The 25345-nt window shown below is 40.7% G+C and overlaps 1 protein-coding gene across 2 annotated transcripts in view; it reads left to right on the top strand.

Moving 5' to 3' along the window:
- Positions 1–8498: 8498 nt before the first annotated feature.
- Positions 8499–25345, top strand: part of TOX3 (TOX high mobility group box family member 3) — a 78080-nt gene continuing 61233 nt past the window's right edge. The window contains exon 1 of one of the 2 annotated variants that reach the window (XM_051629763.1): positions 8499–8615. In XM_051629763.1, coding sequence (XP_051485723.1) covers positions 8517–8615 — 99 coding nt within the window. In that variant the 5' untranslated portion in view covers positions 8499–8516. Of the gene's footprint in view, positions 8616–12595; positions 12789–25345 lie in introns of those variants that run through there. The other variant, XM_051629762.1, reaches the window with a different exon arrangement.

The following is a 25345-nucleotide window of genomic DNA, read 5'->3' as shown; positions in this document are numbered from 1 at the left end:
CTGGTTTAGTGTTTCAATGCAAAATCATTATGTGCTCAGCAGTAGCTCACGGGGCTGTGGCCAGTAAGGGCTGTCATGCTGAGACGGGACACTGGCCCTGAGACTGTCTTTGTCCTCTTGAACTGTTTGTGGTATTGCTTACCCTCTCCTTGGATAGGAATCGGAGGAAGAAGGAGGGAAACTTTTGCTAATTCTTAACATTTCCCCAATGCTAGTGGCTGTGTGGCAACTTGATTAGTTAATTGCAAAGGCTGCAATTGGGAGAGCCCAAGTTTGCGGAGATTCTGTTCTCCACAACTATTTTCTTGGTTGGCATGTCCCTTCTGTATCTTGTGAAACAAAAATGTGCTCTCCTGTTCCAGTGGGGTAGCCACCCTTCCTGAGTACTTGAAACAGCCAAGGAGTTTAAGTACACCATTTGCTTTCCAGGGGGACTTGACTTCAGCTGAATTTGAAAGCCATTTATGCATCAAATTCGTTTAAACTAATGCTCCTGAAAATTGCTGCTTTTAAAACACAGTTTATAATATCACTCATTTTGGATGCTACTCATTTCCAGTCTTTTGGAACACTGTTTTTATTTGCATATCTCTAGCAATGATTCTTCAATGTAATACTGCTGTGTTCTTTGCCTTTCTTAGTATTCAGTTTAGGTTATCATTACGGAAAAGCGAGACCACTCTTCCCAGCAATGAGGTGTGTCTCATCAATGTACTGTCTAGACATCCAAGCATGTGATGCAGAGCAAATGGTTATGCTTGCACAACCAGCTTGCATGTTTGAACTGCACATTAGCATGATTTTGGTGCTTGCACAATTTGCAGTAAACTTGTCTGGAAGTGTTGGGTGGGTGTTATTACTCTGAAATCAAGGCGATCAGCTGAAGAAGGCAGCATAAATCTGGGAAGTTTGCAGAAGAAGGGGGAGAAAAAAAAAAGGCATGCATTCAGTTGTCTTAGGAGAAACTTGGTTATAAACCACATCCTAGAGCAGAGACCAGTGCAAGAGGGGCTAGAACTGCTGAGCCAGAAGATCAAACTGCTCATCTGACACAGAAAATTACTTTGCTCTGTTCTGCTGCCTGCCATCTCTAAAGAGCCCATGTGAGTTTTCCATTAGTAGGGAAAATTTTAGTTTGACTAGTATTCTTCTTTTTCTGTCTCTAAATAATACCAAGGTGGCACTGAAATTACAGCTTTTAACCTTTGAGATCTATATGGCCTGAAAACAATGGAAATCACTTTTGTCCCGTCCTATTGCCATCAGGGACACTCAGATTGCTCTCTTTAGTCTGCAGCAGGCAGTATAATTTTTATAATACTCAGGAAACCTGAACCACGATGTGGGTTAAACAAAGTCTACCAAAGCTTGCTGAGCAGATGCATGGCTGTGGATGTTGCAGGCAGTGTGGCTCATCTCTGAATTGCAAGTGCATCCTGAGTTTAGCTTTGTGGCAAAGGAGGCAGATCCCCATGAGCAGTGTATCTGCCCATGCTTGGCCACATGGTATCCCTGCATGGGCACCCTGGCCTTGTGGGAGCAGCCTGCTCTAGGTAGGGGTATATGTTGAGTTTTTGAGGGAGGTAGCTGGAGGCAGATTTTAATTCCAGAATGCCCTGCAATTGCTCTTACTGCACAGCTCTCAGCAGGGGCTGATGTGCAGCCTTTGAGATTTTGACTTGGTTTTTGTTACATGTATGATACACTGTGCAGGCTCTGACAATGTGCAACTGGCAGGACATGAAGGTGCCATGGTACCGTGGGCAGAAATTGCTGGAATATGATGGCAAAATGCACAAAATCTGGAAAGGCCTGAGAGGAGCATTCCCCAAAGGGCAGGAAAGAATTTGTGGAACAGCAACTGCTTTGAAGCTGTTGGGGTCTTAGGGCATTATTAATGAGGGGCACCGAGTGCCTTTCTTCAGTGTCAGTCTTCTGGTAATTATTTAAATATAAATTTTAAAAGAAAAATTGTCTATTCCAATTTTTATAGTATTTCCATTCACTGGTTATTCAGGTAGCTCACAGGTGTCATGGAGCTTTGTCTTGAACAAATACATATCAATAAAATATTTGCAATACTATTTTCCCCACTTAGGACATAGTATATTGAGGTTGTAATAAAGCAAAAGTGGAAGAGCTAATAGACTTTTCCTGAGAACCCTGAATTGCTCTGCCTGGGATGATACATTTTTTAAGCTGGATTACCACAAATCCTTCAATAAGTGAGTTTCAGACAAATATTAAACATGCAAATTTCAAGTTACATTTTGGAGAATATTAATCTAGAATTTATTCTGAATGGATTAAAAGAGATTTTGCAGAAGATGATCAATTATTTCTACTTACCCCTCACAAGGAAGAGGAACCATATATGCTGACTGGTGATGCCAGTAAAAGCCAACAAAAGCAACCCAGCCTAGGCATTTCACAATAGATATTCACATAAATACAATCTATAGGCCAGCAAGACTTCATGCTTTGGAGCACGAGACACATTAATGGATCCAAAGCTTCACCTTACCTGTTCCAGCAGCAGTGGCACAGCAAGGAATGGCAGCCCCTCTCCAGCCCAGGTATTTGCTGGCCCAAAAGTGGTGTGTGGAGTACCAGAGTAGGACAGAGATTGTGACTTTGTGCTGCACAAAAGCAGAATTTCTTCTTGTTGGGCTCAGCGCTCAGAAGGCCATTTGTCCTGCAGGTCTTCCTCAAACGTGGTTTGTGATATAGGGCCTCACAGGGCAGTGCTTCGAAGTGTGAGGGGTCTGGTTTCAATCCACGTGAATAAATGCAGATTAATTGAGAGAAAATGCTCTTAAGGGTTCTGATTTAAACAATTAAGGATATTCCTACCTTCAGCCATGTGGGCCATTTAGTTTCTAATTATAAAAACCTATGGAAAAAACCACAAGCTGTTCATTCAGGTCACCCTTTGCCTGTAGGAGCATGGGAGCAGGAGTGAGTCAGGTCGAGTCCTTAAGTTGGTGGAGCTGCTCCACTGCATACAGAATGTGGAGGAACGGGAGAGGCAGTGGGGAGGAGGGGAGCTGCCGCACCCCATCCTCCTCCTCCCTGAAGCACTGCGGGTCCCTGACCCGCCGTCTCGTGGTGTGCCCGGGGGGCTGCGTTCCCGAGCTGTGAGAGCCTGAGCTCCCCTTATCTCTCCGTGGCTGTTCTGCCTGCCTTCCCTCCACTGCCACGTGGCACCCGTGGCCCTCGGTGTCACAGGGACTCGTCGCCCTGCGGGTCCTGCAGGGAGGGCTGCCTCTGCCCCCGGTTCCTGCCTCAGTCCCTGTGCCTGGAGAGACCTGCAGAGCTGAGGCCTTGCTGGCCTGAAGGGCCCTGCGGTTACCTCAGCCCCGCTGGGCAGGGAGAAAACCAAACCCAAGCTCAGTTGGGGAAACATCCTTCTCTCACCCCACACCTGCTGTAGAAAGTGCTTTCAGTCTGACACCAACATGTTATCCTTTCATTTCTGCAACGGTTCTTATTATTATTCCATTAAAAACCGACTTGCTTTGGAGAATGACAAGGTGGGAGCCAGCGCTGTAAGTACACACTGCTCTTTTTGTGATGACTGCTGTAAAAAAAACAACTTGTGTGTTCTCATTGCCTTGGAAGACAAGCAACAAAACAAATTTCTAACACCTTGCTTTCCATTACAGCTGGACACTGTTCCAGAATGATGTGAATAATTCAAAAGTAAAAATGTAACCCATAGAAACATTATTCAGTAGACTTTGTACAGAAGAGGCATTTCTACTGGCCTAATTAAAGGATAGTGGGGGAAAAAAATAAAAAGAGGTATATTTTTGGCAGTAGTTGTGGTAGTATATTGCTTTTTTCCATCAAAAGTCAGATCATCATAGCACCAAGAATTTACGAAAGAAAAATATTTCCTTTTCCTGGAGTCAAGTAATTAAAAACTTCATCCTTGATCACCAAACTCTGAAGGAGACATTATATGGCTCTTTAGTACCTGGAATATCATATTTTTTTCAGTTGAAAAACTAGTATACTGAACTAATATACACACGGCTTACCTGTGCTCTTTAAATAAAGCAGTGATAATCTTTATCATCACTCACTTGGCGTTGTTTCAACATGCTTTTAAATGCAAATTTCCTAATCTAACTTGTAAAACATTTAATATTTAGAATATACTCCTTTAAGATCCATCAAAAGAGGCAAAGCTGCATAACAATGCCTGGTGCTGGAGCATTGTGAGCCTGCTACAAAGGAATGAGGTGATTCTTTCTTTCAGGTCAGAAGGTCAGGCTTCACTGCATTAATTTTGCTGAGTCTCTTTGTTATTTATAACAAACAAGGTCATTTATTTTCATTTCCTTGTTTCTAATTGCATGCATCTCCTTTGGAGTATGAACTCAGTAAACAGGTGGCTGAAATGCTGGGGAAAATGCTTGAAGCTGTTCCAGAAAAAAGGGCATGTCCCACACTGGTAAAGCAATTTGATGAGTTGGAGATTTAGTCATAGCAGGATGTGCACCTGCTTGAAAGCAAACACGCTTCTCTTTGGCGCACACAGATAGATGCAAATTAAATGAGATTATTTCACTCTGAATGGTGGGCTGATATTTGATCAAATTTAACATTTTATATTTTTAAATAAAGCCTTGGTGTATATTAGGGAAATACAATCTCTGTTCATCTGCTTTTGATTTTTTCCACTTCTCTGATGAGTATTACAAATTCATTATATTTCTTCACTAGCTGAGTCTACAGTATATCTCTGGATGAGAACTTCATCAGAGAATCTTTCTGATGAGAACTACCTCCAAGCCCTGGGAAAAAAAAAAAAAAAAAAAAAATAGGATGTTTGACAAGGAATAAAGCAGATCTTGAATTTTTAATTCTAAAATGAATTCCCACATATTCCCACACATTGGAGTGATTGTTATACGTCTTTTTTAATCCAGTAAGACCCATGTTTCCAGGCAGACCAAATGGAACTCCTAAATATATTTATGGGCAGCTCTTGCTTACGTAGTAATTTGCATTTGAAAATACAGGCGCTATATGGCTAAATCTGTGGCTGCATTGTTCTGAAAGATGAGATACATTATGCACTACCTTGATTTTGGGGGCAGTTCAGAATATAGCAGGAAGCATTAAGTGTCTGGTCTGACTGAGCTTTTGTAGCTGACAGTTGAGATCCAGTCCAGGGCTGAAACTGTAAGGGAAAGAGGAGGGGTTTTTTTAGCAAAATGTTATCTTTCCCCAAAGAATGGAAAAGCTATGTCCATAGGCTCTGTGGAGAGCTCTGGGGCTAAAGAAACTGTGGGAGGAAAGCTGGAGAGATGGACATGCCATTCCAACAGACAATTGTTTTGTCCATTTTCTAAGATTGGGCATGTGGGGGGTGTTTGGAGGAGGCTCTGCAAGGTCATGAATCCCCCTGCTCTCCCTGTCATTTGTCTGCAGATTATTTCCTAAGAGTGGGGCAGGGAGGGCAATTTGGTTGGTAAGGATTATGCTACAGCTTTCATTGTTTAGGATGCATACTGTAGCCTTTCTATGAAAAGATTACTGTCCTGGACTTCTCTTTCCATGCATATGAAAATGCACTTTGTAATTTCAGGGAGAAAATAACTTTAAATGGTATGTTGGATGAAAGAAAATATTTTGTATCTCTAAAAAAGATAAAAATCCAAAACCTTTTTGTAGGAAAATATTTGTTTCTTGAATGTAATTATAAATGTCATTGTACATTCTTCCTGACTTCAATGCTTATCTTGAAGAGTTCAGTGAAAATAAATTGTTTTCATGAAAGCAGAGAAGCCATTTGATAAACAAACTGTCTCAGAAAATTTTTCCTGAAGCAGAGGTCATTCTCTCACTTTAAAAGAAAGAGAATATGTTTCAGAAAACAAGCCAGGCAGCAGAAATAAGCATTTTTTTGTTTCAGCCAATTCATTTTAAAAAGCAATGTGTAAATCACATGGAAAATTCTGCATTGATTATTTTGACTGCTGTAGAACGCTGGAATAAATTGAGTTGAAATGGACTTAAATCAAAGAACATTGCATTTAGTAGCAAGTCAGTGTGTTATTTTAGTACTGATTTTTTAAAATTTGGTTTTCTGATCAGATGTTTTATTAAATATTAGCCATTCATAGAAATGAGGGCTGATTCTTTAGGAACAGCTTGGCACATACTGTTTATGAGCTTGGGGAAACAGTCTAGAGAACTGGATGAAATCTGTCTTCAGCTTTTCAGTATTGAAAACCCAGCCCATTGATGCATCAAAAAAAGAGCTCAACTGCATAAACTGAACATAAGTCTCATGAATGAATGTACAGCAGTTCATTTTGGAGACGCTATTGCAGTCCCTAGATCCCTCTTCTAGAAATCTGTTTGTTAATTTTTAATCTGATGAATTTATGCATGTGTCTATTACTAAGTCTCCAACTCTGTTGTACAACTACTTATAAAAAAGTGCTTTATTTTTTAATTTTCAGCTAGAATTATGCTGCTGTTAATACTGGAGTTATTAATATGCTCTCAGAAGAGTATATCATTAGTTAGGAGACATAAAGGATAACTAATGAGTCCTTTGGAAGACTACTTCCAGTTATTGTATGGACTTGATCTATCCAAATAAAGCTTTGTATCTATAGACCTATCAAATGTGGATAAATTATCGTATTTCTTCACTTATATTTTAGCATTAGTCACTAATTATTTTATGATATCACCTCTGCTGGTAGAAGATGACATTCATTTAATGATGAGGCCCTGTACCATTTGAAAAGGACATAGAAAGAGCATCATTCTTAAATAATGATTTTTATTTTTAAGGCATGACTGGAAAACTATACATGGCTTTTTACCTTTAATCTTGGCAGTGTTTTGTAAAGTCCTTCAGTGGCTTCCAAGTGATGACCAGAAGCCCATCCCTGCCATTCCCACCGATGTGCACTGTGGTCATTGAGGGTATATACAAGCACTTTCATGGCTTCTGAGGACAGTCAGGGCACTGCTGCTCACATCTTCCCAGGCTCTCAAGGGTAAGTGGGCCCTCTCTTTGGGGAAATACAGGGTTATTGCATTAAACCCACAAAATGGAAGAATGATACTTGAGCACTCCAGGAGCATCACCACCTCCTTATTTAGATGCCTTATAATGAAATGTTCACCTGAAAGATATAACAGGCCATATAACTGTATGCTGTGTATTTTGAATAATTACCTAATAGAACATCAGGTGAAATTAAAACTGAAAAATGTGTATGAGTTACTCTAGTGCAGATAGAAGGATTAAATATAACCTTTCTCACCTGGGGATTTTCTTCAATGTAATTTCACTAAGACTTCTCAGAGACATTTCATTAAAATTATTCTTTCAGTAATTTGATTTGACTCTACTGTAAAATGGAAGTTTCTGCCTGGCAAATTCCTCTAGACTAAAACATAAATTTAAAAAATAATTTGGATTGCTCACAATGAGCATGTTTTTCTTTCTGTAGGCATTTTTGGTGTAAATTCTTTTAAAAAGTAGATGCTAGGAGCTTTCCCCTCCCCTTTTAATAACTCTTTTAGTTTAGATTAGATTCAACAAAAACATGAATGTGGAGATGGCCAGAGGGGAAAAAACAAACAAACAGAAACCTACCACACAGCTTTATATCAACAGATGATATAAAATTTTTATACACACACACACAGCGAGCCATCTCTAACCAGGTTTTCCTGTCTTGCTTTGAAATGGCATTCCTGGAAGAAAGGAATACATTGCAACAGTTTCTTAGTTTCAGTTCAGGTTTTTATTATTTAATGCTAATGTAGAAACAGCACTATTCCAATCATTGTTCTCTTAAAGGAGTTAATTTTTATATTACTGGACAGTTCCTTTTCTGTTTTCAGTACTGCAATCAGTTTGTTTTTCAACGTGGTCTTTATCTCACAATAACTGTATACTAGTATGTCAGGATACTGTAACACTGCAGTCAATAGCAACAGGATATTCACTCTGCCAGAAAGTAATCCTATATTGTCCATTACACACTGGTTATTTTGGAGGGTTGTGGAATACTTTCTTTAAAGTGGCAGAAACCTTTTTACTGTAACATGGCTCAACAGAATTGCAGGCTGTCTTTGCTCTGTAGACAACTCAAAACCTTGTTTTTCACCCAGAATATGGTTAAAATTGTCATGTGTGAGTTAAGGTGGTAAAATACTTCAAGTATGCTAAGAAACTTCAGCAATCCACAGAAACATCAAAGCAGGCACATGGAAATGTTTGAAAAGTTTAGTAAATTTTGTTTTTCCCAGTTTCAGAGTAATGCATTTCCTGACTTGGGCCTGAAAGGAATGCAATTTTCACAAACCAAAAACTTTTAGTTGTGATTTTTTTTTTCCCCTACAACACTCCATACCTGTATTTGGAAAGAACAATTTGTACTTTTAAGCAATGACTATTAAAAATACTTTTTTTTTTTTTTAATCCTTTGATCTATCATTTTCTTGATGCAGCAACTGAGACAAAGAGAAGGTAAATGATCATCTGGCAGACAAACACCAGACTCCAGCTCCCCCAGTTATTTGGCTGCTCCCATCTGCTGGCCGACATTCCCTCCTTTACTGCAGGAAACATGGTCAGTGACTAATAAGTGTTTATTGATCTCTGCTTGAGATACTTTCTGAGAAATGTAGATATCAATGAATATTTGATCTGAATTAATGCTAAGAACAAAAGTTTTGTCTTTACTGCTTCATTTATATAGAATATTCATGCCTGCATGATCACTTATAAATGCCAGCTGACTACAATTTGATGAAAGTTTGGTGAGATAAACTCTACTGAATTAATATACTGTTAATGTTGTTTTTCCTTAGCCAGAAGTTACTAGTTGTTGCTTTGAGGGGTCAGTCAAAATACTATTGATTCTCAGCATCTGTACTGGATGAGTAGAATATAGGTCTAATTCAAAGCCCATTGCAATCAATTAAAGGGACTTCCTATTGATTCTAGAAGGCTTTAGATTATTTTCTAAACCTGACCTGGTTGGCATTCTGTCTTCCTTTTCTCTTCCTGTATTCCATGCTTTCTGTTTTGTGCCCTTTCATCCTCCACATGTGCTCTGGGGACAAGGGGGCTAAGTCACTGTTCCTTAACAGGTGACACTGGGGATGTTATATTCTAAATAGATATGGACCCTGGACTGTGAAAATCTGTGTCAGGTCTTTTTAAAAGTTGATTATGCACTGTGAAACTGGAGCAAAGAGTCTTGGTTCAGCTTTGGGTCATTCCACCCCTTCTTTCCTTATCCCTGGCTTTCCCACCCACTCTCATGTTTTTTGTATGCCAGTGAGGGATTGTTGTGCCAGAGACATGGGGGTTATTGAGTTGCAGCACTTACGGAAGCCTGGGCTGGTTGAACATTTGAATGTGAAGGATCTGGTGTGTCTGCTCTTATCGCTGAGGTTTCTTCCTGACTCTTCTATTTGTTGGAGTAAATCTCTCGGTGCCTTTGACTTCTTTGTAGGAAGAAGAAAGAAAATGTCACTGAGCCTCTGGTGCTGTATCCATGTTACAGACCATGAGACTGGCATGGGGTTTGCAGAGTAGTTTGCAGAGGCTGTAAGGGTACCAGTGAAAGATAAAGCAAATAAGCTGTAACCACTAAATATATTCCTGTGCTAGAGCCTGGTACGAAGTAAAGGACTTGCCAAGTTTGTGCGGAAATCAGCTATGCCTGGAACATGAGTGTTTACCTGTACAAGTTGAAAGGTTTCTGGGCAGCAGTGAAAATTTGTGCGTGCACACTTTCAGGTTTGTGTATGACTGATTCACTCCAATACCATTTCTGCTCTTACATCAGAAAAGCAGTTTGAGTGTTCTTAATGGCTTATAAAATTGAATTGTGATGATGAGTCAGAAGAAAGTATAGCTGAAGATGGAACAATGTCACAATTTGTGTGTTACTGCCTGATTCATAATTGTTGGCATTGATAGGCACACATTCAAATCTTTATGGAATGGTGCTTTTCCAAAAGTTTCTTCAGAATCAAGGCTACCCAGGACCAGGGAAACTACTGGAGTACTCCACTTACTGTATGTAGGCTTTCATTAAAGCAGCAGAAAAGACGGGAACACTCACTCAAAATTGCAAGTACTTCATGCTTCCAATTGCTCTGAAAGAAAAAAACCAAACAACCAAAACTAGAATCCCAAAGCCATAGTTCTACTGAAGGACCTTAAAGAGAATAGCTTGAGAGAAGATTTTGTTGGATCCTTTCAAGAAATATGTACGGAAAGATAGAAACACTTTGGCTCATATTCCATCTTTAATGTACTCCTGAGATAAATACATTGTTACTAACAAACCAATTTGACATCATGTATGGATTTAAAGTGTAGCAGAGATTACTCAAGTTTACTTATTTAATAAACTACATTGAAGAGGTATTGAGTGTAACCATGACATTAAGAAAGGAAAACACTTGCTTAATTTTTTCATATACTTGAGAATCTGTTTATTTTACACTTGGGTTTACAGAAATGTTTGTCACCCAGTGAATAAAACAAAGCAGGTATTACTTTATTAACCTCAGTTGAAATGAGGTTGCTGTGCCTATATACTACCACTTTTCTGTCACTGCTTTGGAGGAATGCTCTAACACAGGCTTTTGCTCTGAAACAGATTAAATGTCTTTTTATTTCTGGACAATTTGTTTCTCTCAGGAGCATAAATAATTTTTGTCAGAGGTATAAGGTGTGCCTGTGTGAACACTGTGCTGTATGGTCCTCGGCCATTTGCCTTTTAGCAACAGGGTAGATTTTGCAGATTTTTCCCTTTGGTTAAAGTGGTTGACACAACAAATATGAAATGGGATTAAGTGTTAGACAGAATATGCCTGTTTTCTACTGAGGTATTTACCAGTTTGTATACGTTTTTCTAGAAAGTTTAATTCTAAATACTCTATATCAATACCAATGTATATCTGTGCTATGTTTAATTCTGCTCTTAGTGCAAAATGTCACTTTGGAGATCTTTGCTTTGACTGTGACACTGCAGGATCAATACCCTGAGTAAGGGTGATCTGGTGTCCCCTGTGTTAGCAGGAGCTACTTAGGCCACCATAAATACTGAAAATAAGATTTCTAGGAATGGAGTTGGGAAGATGTTCCCTTTCTACACATTGTAGCTGTTGACTGTTTCAAGGTTTGCTCCCAATATACCTACGCAGTGCAAAATGAGGCATTAAGCCCCTGAGGTGCAGGCTTTCAGTCAGGATTGGGCCTGCTGCATAGGCCCAGTGTATCTGTCCTCAGCAGCTGCAGCAGAGATGCACAGACCTTTAGAAGGGGTCTTGCTCGTGTTGTACAGCTAAACCTTGTATACTTGTGTTGTCATTGCTCTGTTGCAACCAAACGGAGTGAACTGAATGCAGTACGAGGTGTATTTCCAGTTGTGTTACAACTGCACAGGTCTCAGCTTTAGACCTGAAGGGCAATTCTCTTCCTGTCACTGAAGCCTTAAGGGCACATTTTCAACCTCCTTCCTCACCCCTTGTCTGCAGGGCACAAGTCATGAGGTTAAATGGCCTTTATACTGCTTTAGTATTTCCTCCAGTTCTGGAGCGAGATGTTGAGGCAGGAAAGTTCCATGCAGGGTAGTGGTGCCTCTGACTGACCAAATCTGGATGATTAGTGGATTGCTTTGAATCAGCATCCAGTGACTTTGAAAGTTCAAGAAGGTTTCTGTGGGGCAAGCTACTGTGTTTCAAGTCCTGCTCTTGACAGTACGTTAGAAAAATCTCCTTTCTTCTGCCCTCAACCTCAGGCAGTGAGGAAGTCACGGTGTCAATCAGTAAAGTGCATCACCAAAAAAAAAACCACACAACCAAAACAAACAAAAAACTGCTGGAAGCGGGGAAAGTTACTCACCTGGAACCTTCCAGGGCAGAGGACAGCCATGGGAAGGGCCGGCTGCCGCCCGCCCGCAGCCGTCCCGCTACTGGCCCCGCAGGGCGAGCGGCCCCGCACGGGCAGGGGGCGGGGGCCCCGCTCGCTCCTCCCGGGGCGCGGTGCCAGCGCCGCGCCGGCTCCTTCGGCACTTGGCCCCGCTCCGGCCGGCGCAGCCCTGTTGCACCAGCTCCGGGGCGGCTGCCCCCTCCCCGGCGGCTGCCCCCTTAGCCCTCCCCGGCGGCCGCGGGGCTGCTGCGGCATCGCCCGGCCCGGCTCCCCCCGGCCCCGCCTTTGTCCGCGGCTGCGGCGGGCAGCGGCGGTCGGTCCGTCCGTCCGCGCCGGGCGCGTGGCTCCTTTGTGTACGGCAGCTGCTCCTGAATGCGGAGGCAAAGCCCGTGGCTTGGCACTGAGCTTTTAAAAAACAACAGCCCTCCCTCTCTCCTGCCCTCCCTCCTTCCCTCCCCTCCTCCTGCCGAGGCAGACGGGCACCCACCTGGGCTCCGCCGCCCTCCTCTCTCCTCTCTTCTCCTCTCCTCCTTGTTTACCTGCACTTTTTCGCCGCCTCTTTCTCTCGCTGCCCCCCGCCGCCTCCCGGCCCTGGTGTGTCCCCGCTGCCCCGGAAGGCTCGGCGCCCCGCAGCTCCGGTCCCTCGGCGCTCTGCCCGCGCCCCAGCCCCGGGGAAGGCACCTGAAGGTGGATCTATTAAACCTCCCGGCGGTTTCTCCAAGTGCACTTCTTGGACCAAAGCACCGGCATGGATGTAAGATTTTACCCGGCTGCGGCGGGCAGCTCGCTTCCCGGAGACCCCTCCAACCTGGACTTTGCCCAGTGTTTGGGTTACTACAACTACAACAAGGTGATTATTCCCGCGTGTATTTATTCCTCGTGCTGCTGCCAGGGCCGGTTCCCCGCGAGCCAGAGTTCGGGATCCGCCGGGGCGGGGAGGCTCGGGGCTGGGGGATGCCCGAGAGCCCGAGGCGGCGGGATGCGCCCGCGGGGCTCTGCGGGGCCGTGGGACGCCCGTTCCCGGAAAGTTGCAGGCGGCGGGGCCGGGAGCCTCCTGCCTCCCTCCTCCGGCCGGCAGCCGCGGCGGGGCTTGCCCCGGGGGGGAATCCTGCCGGAGGCCGCTGCCTAGTCCAGGCGCTTGGGCGTTGCGGCTCAGTGCGAAACCCAAACAGACCTGCCGGTAACTTTAGGGTGTGAGTCCCGCTACCCCACGGCAGGGAACAAAAGGCAGCTGTTGGACCGCGCAGCCGTTCCGGGCTCGGGCCGGGACTTGCTGAACTTTTCCCCGGGCTGGAAGCGCTGCGGCTCCCTGGCGGGTCGGGCAGGGCTGATGGAGCTCGGGCGTCCTTGCGAGAGAGGGGAAGGGACACCTCCCTCTCTGCTCTTTCGGGTGATTCCGGCTCTGTTACGGCCATTCTCTAGCGGAAGAATTACACCAAACAGGAGGATTATCTAAAAGTACATCAGCCGCTAGCACGGGAAGCTAGCAAACGTTTTGATTTGACGAGGATGGTCTCGAGAAGTTGCGGTACCGGTTCTGTCTGTTCATACCATCTCTGTGGCATGTGTCGTTCATGGAGAAAACCTTACAGTCAGAAGCAATAGTCATTTCTCAGTGGTTACCTTCATTTACAGAAATATGTTTTAATAACACGGGGATGATTTGTTTCACGAATTACCCAAATCTGGGAAAGCCAAAGTTAAGAATGACACTGTGACTCATTTTGAAAAAGACTTAGCTGTTTGCACTGTGATGTGTCAATAGCACATTGAGCTATTAGTACTGGGCCCTCACACATGCACATAAAGATCCCTTTCACACTGTGTTTTTCCTGGTGCTATGTTTGTCCAACCTCTGGGGCCTTTTGTGAGGCACTGTATGAGATGCTGGGGAAAAGAGGGGTGCTGCACAAAGTCTAAACTTACGTTAAAACCTGCTTTTTTTAGAACCCTTTCTAAATGGGTAGGTAAAGTTTGATGAGCTACCAAGATCACTTCAAGAGGGAGAAATAATGTAGGCTCAAATGAGGAGGTTCAGTAGCTGAAGAAAACTTTCTTCTAGATAAATTGCTTCTAAATAGATCTCATGACCATACTTTCCTGTTGCTCTGTATGATAAGCTCTGCTGCTGCGATGTTCAAGTTTGTCAGTAGCGGTTTGGTGGCTGCCTTTCTTGTCGAAAGGCACAGATCTACTCTCACTGGAGATGCAGCCCAGCGTCCCCCTGGAGGTGCACAGCCCCTGCCTTGCGCATGCTCTCTCTGCTGAGGCTATTAGCATGCTGCTTTGTTAGTAGTTAATATAGAAAGGCACAGGAGCATGAATTAAAGATGAAATGTCAACCTTAACTTTGAATGCTGCTAAGGAGTTCAAGAGCTCTAAAATGCATAGTAAATGTTCATTGTTGTCTGATACACCAGCTAATTTTGGAAACTTACTGACAGCATGCTTACTGTAAATTTCACTTATTCAGTGACTTTATTGTGTTATGCATGGTTTGCATTTTTTTCAGGCTCTGTTAGAGGTTACTGTGTAGGTTCTTTTTTATATTTTTTTGTTAACGTCCAAAATCTTGGATGGCTTCTGCAAACCAGTAGTTCATTGTGTCTACTAAGTTGCTGCAAATTTACAGTTATATATAACCTTTTGACTGTATTTCCCTTCATCATACAATGAGAACAGAGCATGCTTTCAGAAAAAGTCAAAAGTAACTAACTTTTGACCTATTCAAAAACGCATTTCAGTTGCTGTGCTCCTGAAAATAATTTTGGCAAGTATCTTGTAGGCCAGGCTTTCAATCTGCAGCAGAAAGTATTTTAATTCATAGAGTACAGCTCATGATGCATGTGTCTTATAATAGGAATCTTTGTATGCAGAAGGCCTGATCCAGAGCAGACTGGCACACACGAAGCTGAGTTGCTGTGAGTTCTTTGGCTCAGCTGGGAAAACAGCAACGTGGTGTATAGGTGTTTTGGGGACAGAAGTGGAATCTGTGAATGAGTTCCTAGAAAGGAGGATCTTAACTACGTTGATGTAATCTCATTTTCTGCATAGGTTATAACCTATAACTACAGGAATCATTGTAAGGTTATATTTTTTTAATTATTCTGGAAAGAGTACAGTTATTTTGAAGTGTTTCCTTCCTCCCTTGCTGTCTATCCATTCTGTCCTTTTCCCTGTGTTTCTAGGAAAAAGAAATGATTACTCTGTTAGGCCCTGAGATGACCAGAAGGCATAGAAAAGAAGAGTTGAAATATTTACTCTGCTGAAGTAAATGGGAGAACTGTTATTGATTTCACTAGGGACAGTATTTCACCTTAAGTCTTTCTGAAACTCATTTGAGTATCCTGCCTGCTCATCCGTGCCTGCTTCATTGTTAGGAGCTGAATCCATATTCTCCTTGTGACAGTGACATTGCCTGTGACAACTGCTGGGAAGCAGGAGGTGTGATGGCAAGAGTAAACACGTTGCATAGTTGTATACCTGAGCAAAAGCAGAATTATTTATGTGAAAATATTCTCAGGATCATTAAGACACAGAGTTGATGGTATATGGCCTACCTGTGGAAACCTATGCCTTGTATTGTAATGTATAAAAACATTGAATAAAAGCCTTTTAGCTAAAAGCATTGTGCCCTGTGAGACAACGCTGTCACCCACCTGCTTCCTCTGCACAGCTTTTCCCAGGAGTGTGGGTTTTTTCCTCTTGTGGGTACAGTGCTGGCTGAAGTGTGGCAGCCTGACCTGTCAGTCCTCAGGCAGGGCTCAGGATCTCACAGTGCCCTGTGAGCAAGGGACTAGCAGTAGGAGAGGAATGGCACCAGCAGTCTTGGGCTTGTTACCACCCCTGCTTGGGAGCTGACCTGGCCTGTACCTGCAGGTATCTTTGGTTGGATTCCATCTCCACAACTGCTTTGTAAGAGCAATGTCGCGCTTTTGAAATGGGTTGTCAATTCTGGATAAGTAGACCTAAGGACAAGGGATGTTGTCTTGTTTTGTTGTTTTTTTGTGTGTGAGCGTTAGTTTTGAATATATAACAGGCAATTGAAAGGTACCGAAGTATATAAGTATCCTTGCTGTTATTTGTAGTTCAGCAGATTCTTACAGATTCCAAACTGGGATTGTGTTGAGGTGGTGTGCAACGTGGTAAACACATGTAAAGGGCAAAAGAGGAAATAAACACACAGAAACATGGTGATTTGTCCAAGGTTACACACTCGGTCGGTCACTAACATAATCAGGGCCACAACCAAGGTATTCTGAGATTCAGTCTAGTGGTTTATGCTGAATCTCATTTATTCTAATAGGATTACTTGCATGTTTAAAGTAAAGCATGTGCCTAAGTGCTTTGCTGGATCAGGGCCATATTTGATAAGTTTTCAGTGCTGGTGTGAGAATACAGAGCTTGACCCTGCGTGTGTTTGGCTGGTGGCGGTTTGGGGTAACAGTGACGCGCCTCTGTTTCATGGCATGGCACAAGTGAAATCATGGTCTGCCCATTTCTAGAAGAGTCCTGCTGTGGTATGCTAAAAAAATTCACAAAAAATAGCTATAAAAATCAGAGAAAGTTGAAAGCGACCAGCTGTTGTAAAACATGCTGCTTCTGTTTTAAGCCCTTTTATGGTTCTGCAGATGGAGAATGATTTTGGATGTTTGCTGTAGTTGAGTAGTTTTTTCTAAACGAACTTTTTTGCTTATTGAGTAAATTACATGTCTTGTACTAAAAATATTTAGGAAACTACTATTCATCATAGCAAATACATTTTTTTTATTAAGGGAACCATAATTCTTATAATGCAATTTGGAAAAGGAAAAAGAAAACTCCCAGAACTAAACATGTACAGCTCAGTGCTTGAGTTATCATTATATTAAATTCCAGATTCTTTACTTCATTATTTAGTTTTCTGCATTTTATAATGTTTATCTCTTCTACACAGATTGTCCTTGAAGGATAAAAATTTCAAACATACATACCTTAGTTTAGGTAGTAGCATACATATGTGAATGTCAGAGCTTGATGTTTTGGGATGAAATATTTGCATTTTACAAAGGAAGCTCAGGAAAATTATCTTGTTCTTCCAGAGGTAAAGCAAAGACAGCAGTAATTTAGTACCATGCTAAACTGGGGTTATAAGTCATTTCTATTACTGTGTGTTGCTAGGAAAAAATGGATTACAGTTATGCAAACAATTGAAAATTACTCTTCTTGCGAATTTAGTGTGGCTATATATGCATAGGTTTTTCTTTCATGTAGCAGATGGTGAGAGACAATGGGTGCATGTAGGCTGTTAAGATAGGAAAGTCTATGCTTGCTCATCATCTGCCTTGCATATATGCTAGTTTACATCTGGGCTCTGCTTTGATGCAGATGGAGAAGTCTCTGCTGACTGGAAGCTGCTGTGGTCATGCACATATCCACAGTCTGCCCGTGACAGAGGTGGCCCCAGGTGATGAAAGTGCCAGAAAGCACCCAGGAGCTCTCACAGGGTAGAGATCCTTAAGCAGAGATGTACATACGGCTCTTGCTCGGGACAGGTGAAGTAAGGCATTGGGAACTTTCAGTTGCAGTATTACCTCAGTAAATGCTATTTACCTTCAGGATTTCCCATTGGTCTTTTGGCACATGTGGCAACTGCTTTCCTAAAACAGTCTTTCCTTGCCACCAATACCTCAAAACCTCAGGACTATGCGTGCAACTACTACTGGGGAGTGAAAGAGTTACCAAAATATTTAACTCCCCAGACCAACACTAAAAATGTTCCCAGTGCTTGGAAGAGGAAGTGCAATGAGTGGATGAGTTTGTCTACAAAAAGTACAGACTATAATTTGTATTATCACCATGGCTTGCATGATGTTTTTCAGGAGCAGTCATCCCATGGGTTTTCTAATGTACTTGAAGGAGGTAGCTGTGAAAGGAAACCCCTGTATACCAAAGGCAGCAACTGTGCAAGAACCTGTGTTGCTCAGGTTCAGCATGTGATACTAATTGGATTGTGTAAGTGCACAGTTTTTCTGTTGCTCAAATACTGCAGCTCCTATACTGAATGTACCATTTGTTATCAAGACCTAAGGAGTTGGTTGCATGCAAAATACACTTAGTAGAAGTTGGTTTAAAAATATTTTGTAGGTGTTTTCGTTACAATGGGTTAAAATTGCATTAGTGAGACTCTTGCAGTGATGTACAGTAAGATCTGAAGAATTTGAGTTTAATGCTTACAGTCAATTCAGAGTACTTATGGTATGTGTGGAAATGACTCATGGGTGTGTTTTAACCTAATGATAATTTGTAGCAATCACAAGTCTGATCTGTGCATGCCAAGAACATGGCCGTGGACACCCTTCCACACTTCTGGCTCTAGAGTAAAGAAATACAGACTAAATTTGCTGGGATGAGAAGCCACAGTATTGCCTGCCTCAGACATACTTTGTGCAGTGGTACTGAGTCCAGCCTAACAGTATATTGAATTATCAATTTCTAATAAAATCTAAAGTAGAAACACAGGGCATGGCAGCTTATGTTCTTTGGCAGATACTTGAGATGAATGTAGCTTATGTTGATGAGGTTGTGTGACTCATTTGTTGCAGTTTTGTGCAGTGTTTGGCAAAGCAAGGCCAGTCAAACTGACCTTCAGGTTGTGCTGCAGGCTTTTATTAAATTTACAGTTAATACATGCCTATATATTTGTTGAATTCTGACACTCCCTAAAAACCTAACTAATGCTATTGAAAGATGATAATCTAATTTAAGAGGAGAAGAATTTGTACAGCACTAATCCTACCTTTCTATCTGTAATCACATTTCTACTGCTGTAAAATTGAGTAGTGTTATTCAGACCTAATGGCAGAGTTGAATTTTCAAATGCTTCTAACTCTTATCTGAGAGCTGTCTCCTGTGCTGTTACCTGTCTGGGTGATGTATTTATAGAATGCCAGTCACCATAGTATCCTTGCGATGATTGCTACCAAAATTGAGAACTCTGAGGTGAAAATCTAATCAGGACTTTAGATAACAATGTCACACAAGAGCCTTCTGGTCTTTGGCTCTGTGCCCTGTTCAGATGAAGACTTTGATGAGATCATGCTTGTTGCCGCGTTATTAATTATTTATTTTTGTAACAAGATTTCTACCTTATATCTTTTCTGCTGCATGTTAGCACCTGTCAGACCAATCCAAGTTCTGTTTTGAATGTATTCTCTCTGTTTGTACCTGAAACAATACATTGGAAAATTCAGGAATTAAAGGGCTGCTGAACTAGCAAAACCAAAAGGGGAAACTGTCATTATACAACTGCTTGTGCCATAGATACCCTGAACAGATGTTTTCATGAACTTTTTCAGGCACTTCATCATAATAGGTGGACAGGCTGAAAATGCTAATTTCATCACATTAAAAATAACTGAAGATATGATTGACCAGTCCTGCAGACTCAGTTTTGTTGGAAAAAAATGTACTACTAAAACTAGACAGTATTAGTTTATTATTGATAATGAAAAAATGGTTTAAATAAACAGTTCCTCTAGTTTTCAGTTTGTGCAGCTCATGTGGCAGCTATTGGCATCAGTGTGCTGTTTACTCCTGCACATCCAGTTTGCCCAGCAGCCCTTGTTTTGTTGAAAAGCCCCATATAAGTATCAAGAGGAAAAAGAAAATAAGTCCATTCTCAAAAACTGCAAGTTGAAAGTATCCCTTAGTATCCCTCTAAGCCTGATCTAAAAAAAAAAAATAAAAAAAATTAATAGATTGAAATCTACTTTTTTTTTTTTTTTTTTTTTTCCCCTGGCACTTGTATCTCAAATTTGTTTATGCTCATTGGAGACTGATTCAATGTGGACATCTTTCACTTACTTATATGGGCATCAGACCAGGCCTGCCCTTGGCATTTCATTGGAGAAACTGTTACCAGTTCCATATTTTATATTTGCTGTATTAAAGTTATAGCCCTTCTTACTGTCTGGGGCACTACAACCATATATTATAATCCCTGGCCAGACTTGTGACAGCTAAGACTAAATCTTGTGGAAAAGAATGTGTAGTGACATCGTGAAGTTAAAAATGAAGGGTGTGTTGGGATGAAATGCTAGGATTTGCACTGGCAACCTCTGAAGTAAGGGTTCTGTTTGTCTTCTGCTTTTTTAAACATTTTTGTTTGTTTGTTTGTTTTTGTTGGCATGACCTTATCTGCTGCTGGCTGAGTTGAGAGCTGCAGAGGCATTAGTGTGGTTATCTCCTAACTTTTCTAATCTGCTTTACAAAGTATGTAATGGATGATTATATGAAATAATTTTGTTAAAACAGAATATTTCTTGAACAGACATATTTACATTCAGATTTTCTTTATATCTAATATTCTGAAGAGTTTTGATCAGTTGGTCAACCTAAGGAAAGATTGAAAATATGTAAAATAATGAGTATGGTAGGATTTGTGGAAAATGAAGTCTACATGTTCTTGGTTACTTGAAGGGAGTTCTTTATCTCTCCATTTGGCTTTCTTAAGAAAATTTTTCAGATAAACTCCTCTGTGTTTAGCACTCAAAGTTGATACACTTTACATTGTAATTCTGTAAACAGTTAATATGGGAGAAATTAGAAACTAATAAGTATTAGGTGATGTGTTTTTTTTTATTTGGGGTGGTTTGGTTTTTTTTGTTTGGTTGTTTTTGTTGTTGTTGTGGGTTTTTTTGCCTTTTTTTTGCCTTTTTTATAATTGCAAACAGCTCATGTATGGAAACAACCTGAGCTGTATGAATCATCTTTTCTATCTGAATGGGACAACTCCTGTATTTAAAGTCACTGAATTAAAGATTTGTAGGTTCAGGACATATTTAAACACTTCAATATTGATTAACTGTCTAATTTTGATATGAAAAATTGTGTTAAAACCATGCAAAAATCAATTGCTGCATAATCAGCTTATTTTCAAAGCAGATAATTTTAATCTGCTGTTCTTTTTGTGCTACTCTCCTTATAGTCATATGGCTTATCCACATAGCTGAATGGTTTGGGATACTGTGTTTCAGTATTGTTATTATTAAAAGTGCTTTTCTTAAACTGTACTTTTATCAGAAAACTGTTGTACTGATAGAGAATTAGCAGTCCTCTATTTTTTTTGCAAAATTTTCTTTCTTAAACAAGAATTTGATTAGGGATGGGAAAATAGGAATGACTTGCTTTAGCAGGTTAATGCCATTTCTTTTGTGGGTTCCTGGTAAGCATGTGGATAAAAGAATGATAATAATAGTTAGTCATGTAAATATGGGGATATCATAGTATTGGTTTGTTCTAGTGAAAAACTTGACAGTTGTAGTTCCCTATCACAACCCAACATGGTTCTTTTTTCTCCAATTGTTTTGCTTGATATGGTTTGACATATATTAAGTTTACATTAAAAAAAAAGAAAAAAGCCTGCTCTACATGCATTTTCTGCTCTTTTTCACAACAGAACTTTAAGTAAAACCAAGATTGATCTCAAGACTGTACACTGGACACAACACAAATGTAATATATTGTGAGGTGCAAACATGAGAGCTTAATTTAGATTTGCATGACAAAGTAATCATTAAAGTAAATAATATGTTTATACCTATGTAACCTTGTGGTTTTCTGAGAGTCTCCAGTAACTGTCAAATGATGAAGTGACGTAATTTGTATCAATTTATTTTGTTCTGCCAAATAATTTACAAGTGCAAGATATTATTAAATAAAGGGATTTAACAGCTGCTTCTGTTGTCCTTTCCTTCTGACATTTTAAAAACCTACTTAAAGTCATCTTTATGCTCCCATGATGGTGCAGCTGAGATCCAAAGAGCTCATGTGGGGTGGTAAATCAGCTGTTATGTCATACAAGGCAGCCTGGCTTCCTAAACGGCGGCTTGCATCATTGCTTCCATGATAGAATCCTACCTGTTATTTATGATGCAGCAGCAGTGCTGATAAGGAAGGCTGCCTTTGTTTTGTTCTCGTACCTTCATCTAAGCCTTTTTTAACATGATAGCTTAATAGCTTTGTGCTGGTATCTTGGATGATGTCTGTAAAGTTGCACAGGGTATTGTGTTGCTTGTTGAAAATATGTAATGGTTGTTTCAAGGCTTTGACAAGCCATATATATGTGCATTCTCAGTTCTGATGGTTGTCTTACCTTGGTCTTTTTAAATTAATGTTTGAATCAGATGTGGGCATCAGTGGCCTCACTGTAGTGTTTCCGTACCCAGTGCTCTCCCAGTCATAATGCTTTACAAGGCTGATGACTTGATTCTGAGGTCTTACTTTGTGGAATCAGCTTTGTGGGTGCATTGTCTGTGAGAGGACACTTGGAGCTTGCTCTGAATCAGCACATTCCTTGGGTGGCTTTCTCATGTCCTCTTGGCTCTGCTGACTGCTTTGGCTTGGGCTTGCTGCCTGACAGGATGCAGCAAAACCCTGAAATTCTTGGAGCCACCCACAACTGGGACAGAATTTCAGTTGATGTGCAGCTCTGAGTGAACAAGGTGAAAGGCACGCAGCATCATCTCAGGCTAAATGTAACTCAAAGATTAATCAAAGATCATATGAATGGAAACATAAGAGTTCTGTTCATTAAATACATATTCAAAGGGCAAACCAATAGTGCTTAAGTATTTTGCATACACAGGTTTGTGGTATGTCCAGTGCACAGCTTAAAGATCAATCTTTATCTTCTGTAATTCTTTTCAAAAAACAGCCATAAAATTGTATTGTGAGCTTCCATGTGTATCTTGCCTCAATATGCAGCTATAGCTTGCCCAGTTGAAGCAACAAACATTTTCTAAATTGTGTTGGCAAACAACCTGTGATAGGATAGCAGCCTTTTCCTGTCTTCTCTGCTACAAGTGTTTGAGTCAGGATGGTGAAGATTGTCTTTGGCTTAATCAGCACAAATATATTGCTGGCGATAACGTATGACACAGGTCTGTTGCCTGTCTTTCTGTACTCTTCTCTCCAGTAAACAGCAGTTTTTCAAGGTGGGTCTCAGAATTTGCCCTTTTGGTAATAGTCTGGCAGAGAGTTTACATGCCAGAATAGAGTCTCAGTTCTTCACTTGATAGTGCATTAAAGGGATTTTTTTTTGAGCTTTGTTGTATTTGGTAAATAAGGTTGTCAGGTGCTACTTGCAATACATGTAGCTGATAAATGTTGAATCAAAAACGTGACTCCTGTGCAGCCACACATTTTTAAAATGTAGACAGCATGTATTTGTCTGCATCAGTTGTAACAATCTTCCACTGCTTGGAAAATGTAGAGAGAGGCTATTTGCTGTTGTACAGGATGCATACATCAGGATATCATCTTTGGAGATTATGGGGCTCCTTATCATTGCTTGAAACTTTTTGATTGCTAATTAACTGAATTTCAATATAATGCTCTCTGCATCATATTCCATGTAATTTGTGTGTTTATGCAGAATTATTTCTAAACAAAAGTGTTTAAGGTTAAACCTTCATGAGGCATGAGATACAATGGATGATAAAGAGCTTGATTCATTATGACTAACTGTAGGTGAACATTATGATGTTATGGCTCATTCTCAGTGTGACTCAAAAGTTATAATAAACTCCATTAAAATACCATTGCATCAATAGAGTATTAAAATGCATATGTAGAATAAAGTCAAGAAATCAGAGGAGATTATATGATATGGATGATACAGATAGCTATACATATGATTTTAAACTGCATGAAGTATTTTTAGATCTTCTGAGTTTCATTTATTCACTGCATGGCTGAGAACTGATACCAAGCATTCACCTTGCTTTTTGCCCCCCAGATGTAACTTTTTAAAAATGAATGTTCAAGTGAAGAAGAAGGAACAATTTCCACAGAGGAAAATCAGTTCTGGTTCTTCAGAACCGTGGACTCAGGTTGATACTTAGCAGCTACAGTGACTACAAGCAACGCACCACGAATCTGGTGCAGAATTTTGACAGTGAGAAATCTTTGATCTCCTACTTCTTTTTAACTACAGTTTTTCAATTTCTTCTTATTTTGTTGGGTCTTACTCTTCATCTTCCAAAGCTGCAGTTGCCAGGGATCTTTGAATGTAGAAATAACAAGATTTTAGATCATGAATCTCAGTATGTATGCTAGAGCAAGTCCAGTTGCTTTATTGATCCCAGCTACTGACATTTTCTCTGTGAAGATTATTTATGTTTATCTTAAGAAAAACAGTCGATGAAACAAACAAATGGAACTTTGTGTAAGAGCTGATTTAAAACATACTCAACTTTTTCTTTCTCATTCTTACTTTCTAAAATCTTGTATGGATTCAAAAGAAATGGGTGCAGTCCGGCTCTTGCACATAGGAATATGCTCTCTTTGAAGAAGAGAGATGTCTCTGCTTTTGAATTGAGCTTCATAAACTTGCTGGAAAAAATTCAGCTTGCAGGATATATTTTGAAGTAATATTTTCTTGAGCACTAAACTGTTCTTTTCCTGAAAAGATAAAGCCACTTTTTTGTACCTGCTGACAAAACAAAGGTATCGGTACTGATAATATTTTACGTGGGGACAGACTGTAATGTTAGTGAGAGTTCCTCTGGCTGCTGAAAAGCAGCAGTTCAATCTGGCCTCTCATCCTTACCAGAAGCAACACATCTGTCTCACTGGAAGGCATAATAATGGCCTCCAATTGGTTTTGTCTGCACTTCTGCTAAATAAGTGAAACATTATTATGTTTTCTCCAGCTTAGATACCAAATGGAAATGAAGCAAAATGCTGCATTCGGCTGCTTGAGGTTAGGAAGGTTTAGATAATCTTCATCTCTGAAGTGTGAAAGAACTGACACATAAAATTGCAGGTCTGGCAGGAATGATTTTATTTAAAAAAAAAAAAAAAAGTACCTTACAGTTGGAGAATGTGCTTTTCTTAAGCAGATGTAAGATATGTGATGTATCTATATTTTACAGTAATACTTGAAACAGCAGGGTGAGCGAGAAGACTGTGGTTACAAGGGTGGCTGTATAAACACTGGCTGTGAGCTTACTCTGGGAATGGGAAGAAAGCCCTTGTCTTCCAGGAGAGTAAGGTGCTGAGGAAGCTTTCCCTAAAAGTGGGGACAGAGGAGTAGCAGGCATTTTTTAAGGCTCTGAGTTTATGCTGAATATCACATACTGTGTTTGTCTGAAAGAGGGACCATGGGGTTGTACTTTTAATCTTGTTTAACATACTTCTTTTATGCTTCAAGTTTACATTCCTAAAAATATGATACTGAAGTTGTGTTATTAATTCTGTGATCCCAAGTGAGTCTCTGATTTGGACAAGGCAACCATAGGTGTGGTAGTTACTTAGAGACTCAGCAAATTTTGGTGTTAGGCATGACAGCTAGTAAGGAAAATTGATGTCTGAGGTCTATTTTTATAGTGGAAAATTATTGAAAATGAGATTTCTAGATGCTAT

This window comes from Apus apus, chromosome 11 (genome assembly GCF_020740795.1).
Source record: "Apus apus isolate bApuApu2 chromosome 11, bApuApu2.pri.cur, whole genome shotgun sequence".
NCBI lineage: Eukaryota > Metazoa > Chordata > Aves > Apodiformes > Apodidae > Apus > Apus apus.
Note: the sequence above shows the minus strand (reverse complement) of the source record. Positions and strands in the feature narration are given on the sequence as shown.